This window comes from Ictalurus punctatus, chromosome 25 (assembly GCF_001660625.3).
Source record: "Ictalurus punctatus breed USDA103 chromosome 25, Coco_2.0, whole genome shotgun sequence".
NCBI classification, from domain to species: Eukaryota; Metazoa; Chordata; class Actinopteri; order Siluriformes; family Ictaluridae; genus Ictalurus; species Ictalurus punctatus.
This window is the reverse complement of record NC_030440.2, coordinates 10,949,114-10,970,755: the sequence shown is the minus strand read 5'-3', so window position 1 is coordinate 10,970,755 and position 21,642 is coordinate 10,949,114. Positions and strand designations below refer to the sequence as shown.

Genomic DNA, 21,642 nt, shown 5'->3' with positions numbered 1-21,642 from the left:
GTTTCCCAGCATGGTAAAATTCTTCTGGGCAGAGGACCTCAAGCTTTGTGGTTTGTCTGCAAGAGACAGAAAAAAGAGGCTCGTATAGCTTTTTTTTTTTTTTTTTTTTTTTTTTTTTTTTTTTTTTTTTTTTTTTTTTTTTTTTTTTTCATGGACGTTTTACATCATTAAATGTAACTATAAATTGATGAAAAATATGGCCTAAATTAAAAAAAAAACTAAATATTGGTTAAAATAATTTTGTGCTGTTAGTGAGGGGGGGGGGGGGGGGGGGGGGATGAACGTCACAACACTGTGACCAATAACAGCACGCCCTGCCGTGTTTGTATCTCTTCTGTACACATTACTGCCATCAATCATACCTGTATTTGTAGTAAATGTTAAGTTTTGTTTTGGGTTAATCTGAAATTATTAGCATTATATTAACAACATTTATATAATCTTCAATACAGTATCAGCACTTTAATTATTACAGCAAGACCCAGAGTTGTTACTTTCTACTGCAGAATTATGTGAATGATGGTTTGTTTTTTTTAACACGCCATATGAACATTTATGAACAGAGACTCCTCATGTTGATTCAAACCAGGGTTATAGTTGCTAAGGCCCCTTCTCCCAGTATCACTCCAGTCCCAAACCCAATTAAACTCTAATTGAATTCATATTCCAATTAATACTATCGAATTGGCACCCTTTGTCTCACATTCGGTTTACATTGTCAGTTCTCATGCCTCGTCTCATTTCTGCCTTTGGCTGGACCTCAGGTCCATCTCTTTATTTCTCTTTCTCTCAGTCCTTCTGTCCTTCTCTGTTCCTCCCTTCCTCAGTATCCTCTCATCCTCAATGAGTTCCTTAATGCATTAGTTGTCTTTATCCGTACATGTTACTTAGATTTTTGTTGCACACTCAGTCCAGGAGAGACAGGGAATGGAAATTGCAAATCATACCACCTTTAGTTTGACTTAAGTTAAATTTCAGTATTTGATTTTTTGCAGTTGATTTCTTACTTACCTGATCAGTTTGCATTAAAATAAGTTGATGTACGTTTAGTTGATTTTCGTTAGTCGGAACAGAGTAAGCACATCGTAGAGGAGAGGAAGGTAATGCCTTTGGTAGTGGTGTGGGTGGGCTCTGCACGGATCCAGAGGAGGAGTTATGCCGTGTGCCATGTTCACTGGCTGTGTCTGATTTGTAGGCTCTGAAACGGAAGCCCGATTTGTTTTTATCCGAAAATCTTGATGTGAAAGCGGTGTTCCACTGTGGTAAGTCATTCTTGAATATTTTGAAGTGACATAATGATTTGTCTGGTTGTCTGCAAATCATAGCTGTAATGAAATTGACAGTAAAACAAGAATAAAAGGAACGCGGTGTGAATTTCCATCTAATTCTTGCCTGTCATTCCTGTAGGAGTTCTGTCACTCAAATTCCCAGAGGCCCCAACCGTCAAGTCTACCTGCCTCTTCTTTGTAAGTTAAAGGATATTGCTGTATCAGAGCAAATCAAACTTTCTAATAGTTGTTGTTGTTTTTTTTATCTGAAAATATTCTATTCTTTTATAGCTGATAAACTTGATAAGAGCTTATGAATGCCTTGTTTTTTGTGTTCAGGTTTCATATACAATATAATAAGTCGGCACATATCAATGTATTTTGGGTTTGTTTGTTTTTTTGAGTAAGACATTTGTGTGTTGGACAGACGGAGCTGTTGCCGCACTGTGCAGACATTCCTCCTGTGGGCCAGGTTGTGCAGGAAGATGGCAAGCTCCTGTTGCTGGCTGTGTTGGAGGTCGGAGACTGATCCTTAATGAGTTGCCTTGATCCCATATCCATCTACAAAACAGTTCTGATACGGCAATTCTCATCTCTCTCTCTCTGTTGTTTTGTGTAGGCAATCGGTGGGCAATCTTCACGCAGTTTAATGGACCAGTTTGCAGAAGTGTTGTTCTCCATGAATAAGCACTGTTTCAGTCTGCTCACTGTGTGGCTCAAAGAGGCCCTGCAGTCTCCGGGCTTTCCCTCAACCCGAGTCTCTGACGAACAGAAAGACACATTCAGCCAGCAGGTCCTTAGGTACTGCTCACTCAGTAACTTAGAAACTATTACAAAATTATTTTATTTTGTGTTTTGTTTCACAGCACTCCATCATGTTATTCCAGCGTAAAAGAAAGCTTAGACCATTTCTCAAACCTTGTAATGATTTCCAAAACTGCAGCTAAAAACTTCAAAATGTAATATGTTTTTAACCATAGTCATGTTTTACGTTGCTGATGTGTAACTAGACTTTTATGTCCTACATTACTGTGATCCATATCAAATCTGCCATCCTCAAGTGACCAAATCCGAAAGAGTGCCCTCTACAGTCCCCTCTGAAATTATTGGAACCGCAGGGACAGTTCATTTGTTTGTGCTGTACACCAAAGACATTTGGGTTTGAGATTGATATGAGATGAGAGTTTAGGATTTCATCTTTTATTTCCTGATATTTACATGTAGATGTGTTAAACAACACAACACACAGAACCTTTTTCTATCAGACCACCCAATTATTAGGCAAGCAAAAGTATAAGAAGAATAAGAAGTAAAGTTGGTGATGTCACTAACTGTTGTTTTTGAGGTTTTTCTTCACAGTTCTCAATGTTTCTGTCATCAGCTGTTGTTGTTTTCCTTGGCTGACCTGTTCCATGTCTGGTTGTTAGTATGCCAGTGAATTCTTTCTTTTTCAGGACATTGCAAATTGCTGTATTGGCTAAGCCCAATGCTTGTGCAATGCCTCTGATTGATTTTCCTTCTTTTCTCAACTTCAAAATGGCCTGCTTTTCTCCCATAGACAGCTCTCTGATCTCTGATCATGTTGGCTTATTCTTTTTTAACAACAAATGCAGGCGAAACAGCCGAAACCTAGGGTTCAAAGCAGGAGTAGACATTCAGAGTTGTTAATTCTTTAAACAGTCGATTTAACAGGACACACCTGGGTAACAAGAAACACCCATCAGTCACATGTTCCAATATTTTTGAAATGGGTGGGTTCAAAACAAAAGGTGCCGTGTTCTGAGTTGTTTTTACACATTTAGTTGTAAATATGAGGAAATGAAAGCGGAAATTCTGAACTGTCGTCTCATATTCATCTTTCAATCTGTAACCCAAATTTCTTCAATGTATAGAGAGTATACTTTTGGCCTTGCTGCTCCAGTACTTTTGGAGGGCACTGAGAGACATCCACAAAACCCAAAGTCTTCTATTTTTTTCGATGTGTCAGGACCCAGGAAATAGAGTAGTGTGTTATTAATCGATTAGGTGAAAAACGTGATTAATTGCTGTTACTGCTCTCAGTAAATAATAAAAATACCTTTTGACTCTACAGACATATTGTAATATCACTGTCTCTCTCTTCCTCTCAGGGAGCGAGTGAATAAGCGACGGGTGAAGGACATAGTGAAGGAGTTCACTCTGGTGTGTCGAGGGCTGCATGGCACAGAGTATGCAGCAGAATACTGAGCACTGAAGTCCAAAGTGATCCAATTCCTAGCAGCGCCCACCCCCATTGGAAACCCATACCTGAATAATAGCGTAGTGAAAGCCTGACAGATGGATATTGTTCAGAGCATGCACTGTAAGGACCTGACGAGGGCACTATCTTTAATATATATATTTTTTATTATTTCTCTCTTCCCCCATGTCTTGCTCTCACCAGGTGGTTTTGGACCCTCTCGCAAGTGGTCTGTACTGCTTCCATCTAAGCAGTACTTTTCACATACGTCTTTCTCTCCTTTTCTCCCCGCTCACCACTATTTCAGCATGTACGTTGTTACCGTTTACCTCCCCTCCACAAACCCTTCTCACGTTCCGGGATCTTCCGTGGCTCCTAGGCTGTTTTCTTGTGATGATTTGCGAAATTTATCAACGATGGAATAGTGGTCGTTAAATGTTTTATTTTGTAACTTAAAATCACCGATATCGAAAAGTAAATATATATCCACACGTATAAATATCCACGTATATATCTGTCAGACTGGGGGAGGTTTGAGAGTCCTTATGGATACTGCTGCTGACAAAGAGAGGGACCAATCATTTTTCTCCGTGGCTTTATATATACACTTGTCTGTATAAACTAACTAGCCTCAACTCATAACATGTTTCACAACATGATTCTGTAGGGAGGGGAAGACAAGGTTGTGAACTTTGTCATGGGTCATGGTCTTTTTTTAATGATTGAAAATGTATTATTTTAATATTTAACAGCAGCATGCACGGGGCTGGTTGAGTTGATGTTACAGACACACACTCGTTAAATAGTGAAAACATCAGACTTTGACGATCATGAAAGTAGTCCTGATTTTAGTTTTCCTCTGGGGAAAGCTGCTGGGAGCCCATAATGTCTGTGAAATACACCTGTAGATGTCCTTGTGTGTCTTTTTGGATAGAAAGAACGTCACACGAAGAGAGGACAGCGGTCAACTGTGAGCTGTGCACACAACACTGTACGGGTGGTGATAATCGTTTATTTCAGCCGTGAACAGACTGTTTTCTGGTGTATGTACGTGCGCACATGCGTGCCATTGTTCACTTGCTTGTCCAAATTGCAGCTTCTGTACACTGTTGAGTGCACTTATCAAAGAACTGAACACAATCTATACTCCAAGTCCCCTTGTGTTTGCCATTAGATGCCCCTGAATAGGACACTTCGGTGGCTGGGTGTCTCTCTGTCCCTGTCTACTGCCCAGCTGCTGCCTGCAAACATGTAGCATGTGTGTTTTGTTTTTGGCCAGGGGAAGGGGGCATGCAGCAACAGCACGTGTCGTGTCGCATTCGGCAGGTGAGGATGCTTCCTCATCCTGCCATTTTGTTTACCAGTGTTGGAGACATATATATATATATATATATATATATATATATATATATATATATATATATATATATATATATATATATATATATATATAGTGTATATGTATGTATGTGTATATATATTAGAGAGGGGGAAGATAAAACAGGAGAAATGTACACGAGTTTGCGGGATTTTTTTCTTTTGTACCTTGTTTTAATTTATTAAATATATCTAAGATGGCATCTCTTGTTTCTGTGTCTTAAGTGGATGAATCTTATTACCTGGAAGGTCCTACAGAGATTTGGGAAGAATGGTAATCTGGGGGTCTGCGGTGCTCCAGGACTGGTGTTTGATGTTCCTGCTCTAAAGGATGGAGTTAATCTAGCTCAATATAAACTGGTCTTTGTGTGGAAGATTAAAAAAAATATATATCCAAAAAATACAATCAAATGTCCAGTAAAAAAAAAAAATGTTCATCCCAAAAAGTGATCAGTGGTGATGAGGTCAGGGCTCTGTGCAAGCCATAAAAACATAAATAAGTTTTTTTAAATGCATGACTGTATTCAGGAGACCATAAATAATAGCCAAATAAATGTAACAACTTTTATGCAAAGGATTGCTATATGTGCATTAGGTACACAATGATGCACCTCACGGAGAGAGGAGCTCGGTGGTTTAGTGGTAAGCATGTTTGCCTCCATGGTTGGGGGTTCGATTCCTGCCTCCGCCCTGTGTGCATGACGTTTACATGTTTTCCCTGTGCTTACGGGATTTCCTCCCCCAGTCCAAAGACATGCACTGTAGGCTGATTGGCTTGTCCAAATTGTCCATAATGTGTGAAAGGGTGTGTGCGCGATTGTGCCCCGTCCAGGGTGTCTCCTGACTTGTGCCCCAAGTTCCCTGGGATAGGCTCCAGGCTCCCAGTGACCCTATGTAGGATAAGCGGTACAGAAAATGGATAGATGATGCACCTCACATCACCCAAACACACAGGTGCAATATTAGATAGTGATCAGGTTAAGGTGCTCATACTGCATATGAGGTGAGCTTGAGGCAAACACACTGTTAAAGCTGTCGAACAGGCTCATACAGCAGCGGCTTTCAGCGATTTTCAAATCAAAATAGCTTACTGTTAGATTAATAATAGGGCTGGTCTTGATAATCAGAATAAAAAACATTTGGGTGAAAAAAAGCAGACAGTAACTATGATGGAATGTTGAGCTTTTTAAAGTGACATGCAGATTATTCGATTGTCAATTGAATTTAACACCATTTTCTAATTTATGATAAAATAATGTTGGAGAGCTGTTTTTACCTTCTATTTGGTACAGTATCTCACAAAAGTGAGTACATATATATATATATATATATATATATATATATATATATATATATATATATATATACAGTAGCTCACGAAAGTGAGTACACCCCTCACATTTTTGTAAATATTTGATTATATCTTTTGACAACACTGTCACAATATCTTCGTGACAACACTGAAGAAATGACACTTTGCTACAATGTAAAGTAGTGAGTGTACAGCTTGTGTAACAGTGTAAATTTGCTGTCCCCTCAAAATAACTCAACACACAGCCATTAATGTCTAAACCGCTGCCAACAAAAGTGAGTACACCCCTAAGTGAAAATGTCCAAATTGGGCCCAATTAGCCATTTTCCCTCCCCGGTGTCATGTGACTTGTTGGTGTTACAAGGTCTCAGGTGTGAATGGGGAGCAGGTGTGTTAAATTTGGTGTCATCGCTCTCACACTCCCTCATACTGGTCACTGGAAGTTCAACATAGCACCTCATGGCAAAGAACTCTCTGAGGATCTGAAAAAAAGAATTGTTGCTCTACATAAAGATGGCTTAGACTATAAGAAGATTGCCAAGACCCTGACACTGAGCTGCAGCATGGTGGCCAAGACCATACAGCGGTTTAACAGGACAGGTTCCACTCAGAACAGGCCTCTCCATGGTCGACCAAAGAAGTTGAGTGCACGTGCTCAGCGTCATATCCAGAGGTTGTCTTTGGGAAATAGACGTATGAGTGCTGCCAGCATTGCTGCAGAGGTCGAAGGGGTGGGGGGTCAGCCTGTCAGTGTTCAGACCATACGCCACACACTGCATCAAATTGGTCTGCATGGCTGTCGTCCCAGAAGGAAGCCTCTTCTAAAGATGATGCACAAGAAAGCCCACAAACAGTTTGCTGAAGACAAGCAGACTAAGGACATGGATTACTGGAACCATGTCCTGTGGTCTGATGAGACCAAGATAAACTTATTTGGTTCAGATGGTGTCAAGCGTGTGGTGGCAAACAGGTAAGGTGTACAAAGACAAGTGTGTCTTGCTTACAGTCAAGCATGGTGGTGGGAGTGTCATGGTCTGGGGCTGCATGAGTGCTGCCGGCACTGGGGAGCTACAGTTCATTGAGGGAACCATGAATGCCAACATGTACTGTGACATACTGAAGCAGAGACTGGGCCGCAGGGCAGCATTCCAGCATGGTGATAACCCCAAACACACCTCCAAGACGACCACTGCCTTGCTAAAGAAGCTGAGGGTGAAGGTGATGGACTGGCCAAGCATGTCTCCAGACCTAAACCCTATTGAGCATCTGTGGGGCATCCTCAAACGGAAGGTGGAGGAGCACAAGGTCTCTAACATCCACCAGCTCCGTGATGTCATCATGGAGGAGTGGAAGAGGACTCCAGTGGCAACCTGTGAAGCTCTGGTGAACTCCATGACCAAGAGGGTTAAGGCAGTGCGGGAAAATAATGGTGATCACACAAAATATTGACACTTTGGGCCCAATTTGGACATTTTCACTTAGGGGTGTACTCACTTTTGTTGCCAGCGGTTTAGACATTAATGGCTGTGTGTTGAGTTATTTTGAGAGGACAGCAAATTTACACTGGTACACAAGCTGTACACTCACTACTTTACATTGTAGCAAAGTGTCACTTCTTCAGTATTGTCACATGAAAAGATATAATCAAATATTTACGAAAATGTCAGGGGTGTACTCACTTTTGTGAGATACTGTATGTTTAATCTGAAATAAATGAAGGAAATGCCTTATAGCATGTCTTTAAAGTGATCTTACCCCTTTCTGTGCTATGAAGTGAATTAAATCTTGTTTTTATCCAGCATTTCTTCCTCTAGGGCTTATTAACAAAAAAGTTTTGACTTCCACTCATCAGGCCAGAAAATAAATGCTGCTAAATTGTCCCAATTCATCTGATGTCCCAGTTATATACCAGAATTCGCCAGAATTATTAATAGTATTTATATACCAGAATTATTAATAATAATTAAAACATTCAGATTATTATTATTACTATTATTATTATTATTATATCGCTATTTATATATTATATTGTCCTCTTCTGCTCATTTTACCCTTGACCATTTATACTAAATATAATGGTACAGTTTTTCGTACTGTTGTGCCTATTTAGATAGCTGGATTATGGTAATAAAATAAGTTTGTGCAGTGATCAATGAAATTCAAAGTCTTGTTGTTGTGGTGTTTGACACTGTACATCTGTACAAATAAATAAATACAAAATAAAACCCCATTGGAGGGGCTTCCAGATCTCAAAGTCTAGTCTACTTTTAATTAGGACTCTTTATTGTTTAAGATATTTAAAAATAAATGTTTTATGCATGTTTATCAATTAACCAACAGTATTTCTCATTGCTCTTATTTTAATTCAAGTAACAGTGACTATGAGCAGAGAGCTTAGATTTAACTGTTATGATAGACCTCCTGATTAAAGCAAAAAAGATTGGTATCTGGATCGGTATCGGCTGTAAAAATCCTGATTGGTGCATCCATAATGAACACCATTAAACTAAAGCGCTTCGCATCTGACGGGTAAATGAACTCACCCAATCACATCCTATATGAGTTTATTGAGATATATACACACAATATACACAGAGCGGTTCGAGAACTGACTCCAGCCCAGAACCATGACAGTGGAAAATGGCTAATAGTGTAGCTTTAAATATATTTAGGAGGAGCAGACTTCAAAGACTGAACATTGAGGTTTATTGTATTTGTTTACAAGGTAGAACAGGTTAACCGGGGGTTTTTTTGCATACAGTCTGTAAAATTAACTGAAAATATTAAATTTAGTTTATCAGAAGGTAAATTAATGTGTCATGGCTCACACTATGTTCCTAAATTCTGTCATAATTGACAAGCTCAAGTTTTCTCATGCCTACTTGTGTGTTTTATTGTGGCACATTAACGTTACCATCTCTAAAATAACAATAATAATAATAATAATAATAATAATAATAATAAAAACTAAACTTCAACTGTGCTCCAAAATTTTTGTAATTGTAAATAAATTACCATAAAGCCCTGAAACTGGTTCTCAATCCCAATCCCCCTAAAAAAAAAAAAAAAAAACATGGATGAAGATTCATCCACAGAGAAATCCGTATTATGGAGAATGTTTTAAATCAAGTTTGGAGAAGTAGTCGGAAGCTTGATGTTGAAGTTGATCAACTGTGGTGTAGTTTGTTTATAGCGTACGGTTAGCTTTTTATTTCTGCCAATTGTATTTAGGCTTCAAAATAAACGTTGTGTTGATTTGTGAAAATTATCTTGATGGACAGAACGTGTTAGTGTTGTAAATTTTTGTTGATCACAGAGCTTGTTTATTTTGCAATAATCCAAAAGCCTATGGGAAAATCCTATTGGGTTTTTGTCGAGGGAACCGGTGTGATGATAACTTCTGGATTTCGGTACAAAATGACGTCACCCCTGTGTCACCACTCTATTGGGTGATTTGTCTGCGTCTCTCCTCCTGTAAACATTACTTTTTCTGCATACGCCTGAATTGTCTTCATTTGGTTGCGTATTGTTTTTGATGCATATTTTCATTTGGTTGATGGCATTTTTATTTTTACTTATCCTATATTTTGGGTACAATTTTATTTATATTTTGCTTCTACGAGATGATGCACTTTAAGGATCAGTCTAATTTCATGCAAAGATTTGTACATTAGCAGGAATGTAGCACAACATGGAGGTGAAAGCAGCGGTCTGTTTATTTAAATGTGAAAATGCAATAAAAATGTTGTCCCTAAAATCAATGAATAATCGTGATAAATAATCGAGATCTCAATATTGATCAAAATAATTGGGATTATCATTTTAGCCATAATCGTGCAGCCCTATCCTCATCTGGGTGACAACGGATTTTGATATATTTTATTTTAATATATTTTATTTTGATTGATTTTGAGAGAGATGTATATATATATATATATAAATTAAAATTTTCATTTTGTATTATATTTGGGATTTTTGTTTGAACCTTTGATTGTAGCTTTCCTTTTTTACCAGACAGGCTGGCTGTGGACCCTAAAGCGATAAACACAGGTGTATTCAGGGTGACCCCAATTACTGAGGATCCTCAGCTCCACCAGTCCATAAGCCTCATTCGAAGAGTTCTGAAAAACACAACCATCCATACATTATAATATTCAGGAAGTCCCACTACCAAGAACTGTTCATCACGTATCGCTTATCTCCAACCTGTAAATTTCCTTCGAGAAATACCATTTCTTAAAATGTTTTCAGTAGTGGACTTTAGGGAAGAAAAAAAAAGAAAAGAAAATTTACTCTTTCTCACCGAAATTTCGAAGGTCTGGATCGGTTCTCCATCGTAGTCATAAGTGAATTCTCCAAGAAGTTTCCCTCCATCTTTCTTGTTAACCTTTCCCTGGAAGACGTGTAATAAAGTGTAGAATGTCATGTTTAATATTATTAAATATTGTTTTTTAGATTGTAGAACAGTAAATAGCATTAACACATTATTATCGCTGATTGGTTGGTGGATTAAATTCATTCATCTAGATAAAGTGCGATTTATAAAAACTTCAGTATAGAAAAAGTTCTAAAGCTTATTTGTGCTCTGGTCTGATAGTTTGTGTTAGTGTGTCGACTCACATAAACTGCAAAGTCTCTTGGCGCGCTTCCAATGTGGCCTTTGGGTGAGAGCACTCGGGGCAGGTGCTCCAGGGTCACGTGGGTGATGCATACATAGTAGGGCAGAGAGATGAGCAGGAAACCTTGATGACCTTTAAATCCCCAACACTTACCAGGGGAGACCTCCGGCTGTGATCACACACACACACACACAAAAGACATCTATTAAACCATTTACATAGCAACTAATGGTGTTCTATATAATTAAAGCTGTGTGTATGTATGTATATGTGTGTATGTATGTGTTTGTGTGAGAGAGAGTGTGTGTGTGTGTGTGTTACCTGTATAGCTGTTTCAGGGCCATTGTTGTTGCACCATACACTGATGCCAAACACTTTGCAGTATTTAGTTTTATGGGTCTCTGTACTGGCTATCACAGCGGCACCTATACACACATACACAAAAACATTCATTAACAGTTAAAGAAAATGAAAGAAAAGGAGCTCCAGTTTTACCCCATTTTTAATTTAAAAAAATCCAGATGACTCATTTAGACATGAAGGACGTGAGAGTTACCTAGAGACTCCAGCGCGTAGTCTGCCATTCCAATACCATCAGCTCGGTAACGGCTGAGAGATCTGCGTATGAGTTCTTCAACATCCTATGAAAGAAACAAATAAAAAATCAATAAAATGTTCATGACATGATGAAGAGTCGGCATAAACGAATAAAGCAGCAGGCCGAGTTGTCCCATTCCACAGCGCTTTATTTCCTTTTACTGGCCATTTCATTTCAATTCAATCACATGAAAATAATGTAGCAGAGCTGCAAAAAGTGTGTGTGTGTGTGTGTGTGTGTGTGTGTGTGAGTGTGAGAGAGAGATTCCTCACCTTTTGTTCTAGCCTCTGTTGTCTTATCGCCAGTTTCTGGAACTCTTTCTGAAATGACAAAACAAAAAAGACCATGAATGGAGGTAGTTAAAAACTCTAAACACTGCACCCTACACCCTAGACACTGCACTCTACAACCTAAACAGTGCCCATACACCCTAAACACCGCCTCTACAACCTACACACTGCACCCTACAACCTAAACACTGCAGCTACACCCTAAACACCTAAAATAATGTAGCAGAGCTGCCAATAGTGTGTGTGTGTGTATGTGTGTGTCTGTGATTCCTCACCTTTTGTTCTAGACTCTGATTTCTTATTGTCAGTTTCAGGAACTTGATCTCTTCCTGAAATAATTAAACAAAAAAGACCATGAACGGAGGCAGTCAAAAACCCTAAACACTGCCCCAAAACCCTAAACACTACCCTCTACACCCTAAACACTGCACCCTACACATTGCACCCTACACTCTAAACACTATGCCCTACACACTACACCCTACACATTGCACCCTACACGTTGCACCCTACACCCTAAACACTATGCCCTATACACTACACCCTACACATTGCACCCTACACAATAAACACTGCACCCTACTCATTGCACCCTCATATGCACTACTCCCTAAACACTATGCCCTATACACTACACCCTAAACACTATGCCCTATGCACTACTCCCTAAACACTATGCCCTATGCATTACTGCCTAAACACTATGCTCTATGCACTACTCCCTAAATACTATGCTCTTCCCTGTACTGTAATGTTAGCTAAAGTGGGCTATCATCAGTTAGTGTTAAGGCCGTGATGTCACTTACAAGCAGATCTGCTTGATTCCGTATGTATGTGGCCCGTGTCAAATATTCTGCAGGCTGAAACAGCTGTTTATTAACACTCATGTAGCAAAACCAAACACCTGCACACAAAAACACAACAAAAAACACATTACATTACAGGTTTATCAGGTAAAGCTAGTAGGTAGCGTGTGTGTGCGTTTAATAACTGATGGAGAAAGATAATGAATGTATGTACACACTCACCAAACCCCAGCAGGCAGAGGAGGAGGGGAAGAAGAACCATCTTCCTCACAACTAAAAAACATCTGAGGAGAGATGGAGGGACAGCATGGTCATGCAGGAGTACACACACACACACACACACACTCGCACACACTCATATACTCAGAACTTACCTGCTTGGTGGGGAAGCATGCTGAGGAGATATTTCAGATTTCACCATGGGACCTTCTAAACAAGTAAAGAAAAGATTAGTTTACACAGCTCTGCAAAATATACTTGAGACGTGTGTTAAGAGCAGAAGGTGTGTGTGTATGTGTACAAGTTTAGTTTGGCCGACAAAAACATTTACACATTTAACTTTCATGGAGTTTATGTTGGAGTTAAGGCGGATTACATTGCCTTACAATCGAATTTGTTCCCTTCCAATATGGCGGATGTGTTGATGTATCACACTAGCTAACGAGAGCGGCTAATGTGGCATCTACTCATACCCTGGCTAGAGAAAATACTTGTTTCTGATTGGCTGGCAGATGCGCATTACTTTTTTATATCAGAACCTGACAATGAATTTATGTCATGTCATAGTCTATCTTACTTTAAGACATGTTACACGTGATATTGTACATTTTGAAGAACTCACGTTTTTCCTGGCTCGGGAAATCACACATGTTAAATTTGCTAATTAAGTTGTGACAGGCCCCGCCCACTCTGCACTTCCCTTTCCTTTTCTTGAAGATACTGAGGTGTGAGAGAGAGAGAAAGAACACAAATATAGACAAGCAGAGAGGGACAGCTTGTTTGCTGAATTAATAAACATGTGTCTCTCACACACACACATACACACACCTGATGGGGGTCTCCTTATAGCAGATCTGTCTAATTGTGGGGACCTTGGGATTATAGTACCCGTTTGCGAGTAATCTGGGACTGCAGTGTAACATTTCTGCAGGATGAGAGGAGAGAAACAGAACTTAGGACCATTACTGTAAACTAAAAACAAACACCGATACCGATGACGCTAAAATACCTTCAACATTCTCGCACAGACAGCCTTGACGAGCCTTGATTATTATTCACTTTATCTTCATTTAAATGACATTATATATATATATATATATATATATATATATATATATATATATATATATATATATATATATATATATATATTATATACACAGTATCTCACAAAAGTGAGTACACCCCTGACATTTTCGTAAATATTTGATTATATCTTTTCATGTGACAACACTGAGGAAATGACACTTTGCTACAATGTAAAGTAGTGAGTGTACGGCTTGTGTAACAGTGTAAATTTGCTGTCCCCTCAAAATAACTCAACACACAGCCATTAATGTCTAAACCGCTGGCAACAAAAGTGAGTACACTCCTAAGTGAAAATGTCCAAATTGGGCCCAATTTGCCATTTTCCCTCCCCGGTGTCATGTGACTTGTTGGTGTTACAAGGTCTCAGGTGTGAATGGCGAGCAGGTGTGTTACATTTGGTGTCATCGCTCTCACACTCCCTCATACTGGTCACTGGAAATTCAACATGGAACCTCATGGCGAAGAACTCTGACACTGAGCTGAAGCACGGTGGTCAAAACCATACAGCGGTTTAACAGGACAGGTTCCACTCAGAACAGGCCTCGCCATGGTCGACCAAAGAAGCTGAGTGCACGTGCTCAGCGTCATATCCAGAGGTTGTGTTTGGGAAATAGACGTATGAGTGCTACCAGCATTTCTGCAGAGGTTGAAGGGGTGGGGAGTCAGCCTGTCAGTGTTCAGACCATACGCCGCACACTGCATCAAATTGGTCTGCATGGCTGTCGTCCCAGAAGGAAGCCTCTTCTAAAGATGATGCACAAGAAAGCCCACAAACAGTTTGCTGAAGACAAGCAGACTAAGGACATGGATTACTGGAACCATGTCCTGTGGTCTGATGAGACCAAGATAAACTTATTTGGTTCAGATGGTGTCAAGCGTGTGTGGTGGCAACCAGGTAAGGTGTACAAAGACAAGTGTGTCTTGCTTACAGTCAAGCATGGTGGTGGGGGTGTCATGGTCTGGGGCTGCATGAGTGCTGCCTGCACTGGGGAGCTACAGTTCATTGAGGGACTTTGGGCCCAATTTGGACATTTTCACTAGGGGTGTACTCACTTTTGTTGCCAGCGGTTTAGACATTAATGGCTGTGTGTTGAGTTATTTTGAGGGGACAGCAAATTTACACTGTTACACAAGCTGTACATCACTACTTTACATTGTAGCAAAGTGTCATTTCCTCAGTGTTGTCACATGAAAAGATATAATCAAATATTTACCAAAATGTGAGGGGTGAACTCACTTTTGTGAGATAATATATATATTAAACATGTAAAATAGCACAATTACCTATTTACAAATTTTATTTCTACAAATTCACCTTTAAACTTTGGGAGGCAGAGCACACACACACACACACACACACACACACACACACACACACACACACACCACACTTAATGTAGTTCGGTATTGTGTGTGTGTGTGTATAATATATATATATATATATATATATATATATATATATATATATATATATATATATATACATACAGCATTCAGTTTACACTTTGTTCATCTTTCTAGATTGAAGTGAGTCACACTGTGTCCTAAACCACATCAGCTACCAATATTTAAAGGTGTAATCAGTGATTTTGGTGTAAGTTAGCTAAAACTGGCTGTTTTGAACCTCAAAATACTAAACAAGCAGCCTCTCTGTGCCTCTCGAGAAAAAAAAAGCCACGACTAAAAACACAGAATGGATGAATATGATCAGCTAGTTTGTGCATTCATGATCAAGTATTGATGACCAAGTTATAGCAGAACTTTTTTTTGATCAGAAGAACTTTTTAAGCAGGATTGCTAATGGCATTCAGGATCTATGCGGCATATAAACTAGCTCTAGACAATTCAAAATGAAGCAGAAGACTGAAACCCCTAGACCAGTGGTCACCAACCCTGTTCCTGGAGCTCTACCTTCCTGAAGACTTTATCTCTAACCATAATCATGCCCACCTGACCATCTAATCACTGCCTTAAGAAGATCTAGATCAACCGCCCCCTGCAGGCCCCCAAGGTGGCCGCTGCCCCACTTTGAAAACCACTGGTTCAGTACACAGGCACTGTTTCACTCTCACACAGCAAACAAGAAGTCGATTAAAGCAAATTACACGTACCTTTACCCTGATTTGCCGCTTTCTGGTTGCATTGAAACATTGAGATACTCTGTCATTCTGTTTGTGAAACTACGGAATGAACAAAAGGGGAACCAAAGTTCTGTGATGTCATGAGAATTCCATGTAACCATAGCTTCGGAAGGGAAGGGAGATCATTCTATTGAGGAGGCTTTGGTTTTTTTTTTTTTTTTTTTTTTTTTTTTAATCAGTCATTTATGTGTATGTTGGCTGAACAATCCGACAGCTTTAACACTGAGAGAACACACACTACACATTCAGTATTTAAATAAACTATTGGGCAGAACAAGCACACTATATATATTTTTATAGATAGATAGATAGACAGATAATCTCATTACAACAGAATGCACTACTGTTTTACAATAAGATTATATATTTTATGTAATGATTTCAAAATTAAACTATGAATTGGTTCGATTATTTCCTGGATGTAAGTATGTACAGTCAGGTCCATAAATACTGGTTATTGTTCTTAGTTATTTTAGCTGTCTAGCACAGTGTACTGGAGTTTAAATTAAATAAATGAACACGATCTCAAATCGCAGACTTTTTGGGTCAGCAATTCCAAATTGAGTCAGCACTTTTTATACGTGAACCCAACATACACGCACAATCTATTATAATAACTGATTAAATCCATAGACATCAGCAGACGCTGGGTTTCTTCTTAACTGGGGGAATTGGGGCGGGCTCAAGGGATATAAAATAAAATCATTCGAATGTTGACCCCACCCACTTAACCATCAGAGATCTATTCTTGAAAAAGAAAAAAAGAATAATCTTACATCAAGCGCATTTAAGAATCTGATTAAAATGGCGCTTGTGATTTTACTGAAACATTCTCCTAGTGATGAAATCTTATAACCAGCTGTTCAGCCAAAACTACCTCAGAACTAAATCACTGGCAGATATAATACAGTATCAGTTGATGAATAGATATATAGAAAATTCAAATGCCTCGTTATAATCAGATACTTAAGGAATTTGAATGCTTAGAGCAAAAGTGCTTTTATTTCTTTATTTAAAACACAGTAAACACAGCAAAATAACAGCAATACCCAACAATAAACATGCCAATTTTTTTTAGAAAAGTTCTTCATACAAACCAAAGACCAAACTTCAACAACAAATAATAAAAAAAAAGATAAATACAAAAAAAGATAATAACAAAATTGAATTTTTCTTCTTTAAAAGTTCACAGAAAACATGAATGCGCAAATAACATATTTATTTATATTTATTTATACCACAAAGGGTTGCACCTTACACAAGGGGGCATCAAAAAAGTTTGAGAACCAATGGGGTAAGGTTTTGTTACCTTTCAACTGAAAAGACATGAATAATGTATCTGATCTAATTACTAACTAAATTATATTAAATTACTGGTTAGCACATTCACCTCACACCTTCAGGGTTGGGGGTTTGATTCCCACCGTGGCCCTGTGTTTGTGGAGTTTGCATGTTCTCCCCGTGCTGTGGGGTTTCCTCCGGGTACTCCGATTTCCTCCCCCAGTCCAAAGACGTGCGTGGTAGGCGGATTGGCGTTTCCAAAGTGTATGAATGGGTGTATGAATGGGTGTATGCGCCCGGGGCCATCTTCAGTCGTCTTGACTCAGTCTTGCCACTGGATCATGGTGGTCACCGGGAAGTGAGAGTGAGGCCGGTACTGCGCAAGTCTTCCTCACTTTAATCCAATTCACGCGTAAGTCGAGTCCCAGTTTGTGTTCTCCATAATGGAGGCGGAAATGGGAACTTCGGTCTTGGTCGAAATCGACAGACGAACTCCTGTGTGTGTGCGCAAGTGTGTGTGTGTGTGTAAAAGAATCAATTACCATAATTTTACTTTACAAAACATTATGCATAACTATGTAAATGCTTTTATATATTTGTTTATGTCAATTGTTTATGTCTATGGGTATTATTCAGGCTATCAGCATGAAGGAAACATTTTTTTCCCCTGGGAGAATCGAAGTGTCCTTCAGGAGAAGCCCATGGGGTCATTTACTTCGGGACTCATCTGAAGAGGCAAGAAGGATTAAAGACAATCCTTCTTTGCAAGACAAGTCAACCCCTCAAAGAGAAATGTGGTCAGGAACGATAAAGCCACCTGTTGCGTCCAATCCACTTGCAAAGAGTGTTCCTGAAGATGTTCCTCTGACACAGGCAGCAGTTGAGAAGACACCAAAAAAAACAAATTGGATTCTGTTTAGCTTGTGGTCAGCCAAAGTCTCATTACCTGGGTGATGGCTCCTCTGTACATTTCTTTTATCAGGCTGGTGATGTTAAATACTTCTACTGCTCCAGGAAAGTCTTTGAGGCATACACTGCAGAGGGCCTTCTGGTTGTCTGTGCAGGTTCTGCCACCAGCCACTAAAACAAGGACCCAATAGCCCTCATATCCACACTGGTTTCCCTGGAGTGGCAGACAAATACATTTACTGTCCTTCTAAAGTGCTCTCCCTGTATCAGGCACAGGGAATGAATGCAGAGACGACATGTGCAGAGTTTCAGCAGTCCCCATTCTATGAGGCTGAGAGGCAGAGGTGGATTGTTGAAAAGAGCCATTGCATGGCATTGCATGGCATGTCTGATTCCACGCCAAGCACAAGGTTGGATTTTGGTAAATAGCTACAAATCCACAAACACTTGCTGTGTAATACTGTTGTCCATGAATCTCTTTCTGTTTGTCCTGTGCTCGCTCGCTCTCTCTCTCTCTCTCACTCTCTCTCTCTCTCTCTCACTCTCTCTCTCTCTCTTTACCATTGTGGAATTGTGTATAGACATCTTTGTATTTAAAAAAAATGATTTGTCCTGTGTATTTGTTAATATGTTTTATCTAGCTTGTATTTGTAAATGTTTTAAAACTCTTAGTCCTTATTTGCAGTACATTTTCAGTAACTTTCTATAACACACTCTGCATATATTATTTAGAAAGTTATTTTAATTTTGACAAACTGTGAATTTTGCCGTGGCAAACAAGCTTTGCAGCGTAACAAAAAACTACAGAGACAGAGAGTTTGTAGATGTAAATAAACTTTATTGGAACAATAAAGTGAGACAGTCTGCAGAGGGTCCGAATCATACATACATAAACATGTCTTTATATACCTCACTGAAGCAGTAAAATTATCCTTAGGTGGGGCATTCACTTTTCCATCTAGAAACAAACTAATCTCCATTGCCTTAACTAATTGTTCATATCCATGTGATACCTTATATATGTGGCTCATGTGTTGTCAGTTGTATTTTCTTTAAAAGTTTTACCAGACCAGGGTTTTTTACTTTGTCACATAATTCACCCTATAGTCTCAGCCTGGTACTCTTCTTCCTGGAAGTCTTATCTTTTCTTTTGACATTGATTTGTAAGCTTAGAGAGCTTTGTTTGGAAACCCAGTTCTGATATGTGTCTCACTGCTTTTATTTATTGCCATAGAGTGAAGCTGCTTTAGACAAACACAAGGTTCTTAATGTACACACTAACCCTAACCCTGTCACTTTGTTAGAAAGTGTTGTATAGTTTTAGATTATGCTTGCTGTGCAGAGAGGTACGGACTGACACAGAAAACAATTAGGTCTACTGTTCAGTAAGACAAAGAATTAACTAATCTAACTCAATACACACTTAGAATATAACTTGATCAACAAGTGTACTATGGATTTAGATAATGCTTCCCTCTAATAATTCTAACTGTTGGATATACAAACCAGATTATACCTTATTAACATATCCAAACATTAGTAAACTTTGTAGTTACACACACTGATTACACTTTATATTCTATAATTTCACATTCTCCTTTAACAGTTAATTTTACAAATTGAAAGTGTATCAAAATAGTAAATATTGACAATGCCTCTTTTAAAAAGGTTACATAGTTACAATATGTAACATAATATAATAAAAATATACTAAAACATGATCAAAACATCAAAATGTGGGGTGGTATTTTCATTTTAAATATAAATATCTAAATATTTGAAATAGTAACTACTAATGACAATGTCCTCATCAATAATGGTTTATTAATGATCATTTTTACATTTTGCTCACCTTACACAAAGAAAAATCTTTGGAAATGACTTTTATTTTTGTACATCATATTGTTTTAATATGTTTATCATCTTTTTATGGATTCAACATTAAAAAACAAGTTTTACAAAAATGACATTTTAGCCAAGGTGGGATTTGAATCGTATATTTTTGTTAGGTTCGTCTGACCTGCCTCCCGGATTTTCCTCGCTTTCTATTGGCTTTCCATCTAAACCTGCGTGCGACTGGCCGAAAGAAGGCTGTGAACAATTGTCTTTATTGTTTAACCTTTTGATCTTTTGTTAAAAAAAAAAAAAAAATCACAAAAATTCTCTGTTTTACTGTTATACCTAATTGCAAACACAGCACAGGTTTATCCAAAAAAAAAAAAAACTTTATTAAATATAGGTGTGTAACAATGATTGCCACCCCTATGAATTCATATGAAAAAAAAATATATTTGAATATACCTTATATATTAAAAATATGCCCTTTTTTTTTAGTACACCTGGGTGACTAGGAACAGGAAATTGTTCAACCATGACTTCCTGTTTCACAGGGGTATAAATATGAGGTAACAGAAGTAGACACTGAAGACAGTTCAAGCCACTTCTTCTGTTGTGTTTAATGCAATCTGTATTTTCTTTTTTAGGTAGTTGATTCATTCTCGACATTTAGTCCAGTCGCCAAACGCCACTTTGACAGAGGGACATTTATTGAAAACTTCCTGAAAAATCTCCTCCCAAACTGGATTATTATATACCATTTATTCAAACAGTTATAACAATGTTATATCAAATAACAATGTTATTTGATAACATTGTTCTCCACAAATTGAGATGAAACATAAAATGTCAGCTATCATCCAGCTGCAGCTTTTCTTTTGCTTCATCTGTGCCATGTTGCATTATCAAAGACTGAGGTGCAGCACCATGTTACGTATGACACACAGGGCTGCTATGATACTCCAAAATATATACTATATGGCCAAATGTTTGTGGAAACCTGCCCATCACACCCATGCAGTCCCCTCTGAAAGTATTGGAACTGCAAGGCCAAGTCTACTATTTTTGCTATACACTGAAGACATTTGGGTTTGAGATCAAAAGATGAATATGAAGATGATAAATCTCGTCCAGTTGCAGCTTTTCTTTTGCTTCATCAGTGCCATGTTGTATTATAAAACACTGAGGTGCAGCACCATGTTACGTATGACACACAGGGCTGCTATGATGGGCCAGCAGCACATAAATGATGCCCATCTAGGCAATGCCAAGACATATGTCCTGAAAACTAATCCCATTTTCAAGGAAGAACTTGAGTGTCCTGCATAGCGTTCTGACCTCAACCCCACCTTTGGGATAAACTGAAAAGGTGCCATGTTCTAAGTTGTTTAAAACATGAAGATGTAAATATAGTAAATGAGAGCTAATATTCTGATTTATCGTCTTCATATTCATCTTTTGATCTCAAACCCAAATGTCTTCAGTGTATAGCAAAAATAGTAGACTTGGCCTTGCAGTTCCAATACTTTCAGAGGGGACTGTATGGGTGTGATGGGCAGGTGTCCACAAACATTTGGCCATATAGTATATATTTTGGCGTATCATCGTATTCACGAATAAATCTCTTGAAATCATGAGTTGAATAACAGATAGAATAAGACGTGAAAAAATAAATGAGT

The 21,642-nt window shown here is 38.6% G+C and overlaps 2 protein-coding genes across 2 annotated transcripts in view; one reads left to right on the top strand and one right to left on the bottom strand.

The window, feature by feature from the left end:
- Window positions 1-3,609, top strand: part of ipo13b (importin 13b) — a 41,171-nt gene extending 37,562 nt beyond the window's left edge. Inside the window, exons 17-21 of the mRNA XM_017456036.3 lie at window positions 1,196-1,262; window positions 1,408-1,466; window positions 1,696-1,785; window positions 1,888-2,069; window positions 3,398-3,609. Of these exons, the coding sequence (XP_017311525.1) occupies window positions 1,196-1,262; window positions 1,408-1,466; window positions 1,696-1,785; window positions 1,888-2,069; window positions 3,398-3,494 (495 nt within the window). The 3' untranslated portion in view covers window positions 3,495-3,609. The remainder of the gene's footprint in view (window positions 1-1,195; window positions 1,263-1,407; window positions 1,467-1,695; window positions 1,786-1,887; window positions 2,070-3,397) is intronic.
- Window positions 3,610-8,722: 5,113 nt separating this feature from the next.
- On the bottom strand, window positions 8,723-16,013 carry LOC108257696 (SUN domain-containing protein 2-like). Its single transcript, XM_017455631.3, has 13 exons — window positions 15,908-16,013; window positions 13,536-13,632; window positions 13,330-13,427; window positions 12,863-12,917; window positions 12,711-12,772; window positions 12,489-12,586; window positions 11,958-12,011; window positions 11,665-11,712; window positions 11,351-11,435; window positions 11,116-11,219; window positions 10,796-10,963; window positions 10,479-10,568; window positions 8,723-10,296 (listed from the first exon to the last, which is right to left on the bottom strand). The coding sequence occupies exons 1-13, from the start codon at window positions 15,945-15,947 to the stop codon at window positions 10,183-10,185; spliced, it is 1,113 nt and encodes a 370-aa protein (XP_017311120.1). The 5' UTR covers window positions 15,948-16,013; the 3' UTR covers window positions 8,723-10,182.
- Window positions 16,014-21,642: the final 5,629 nt, after the last annotated feature.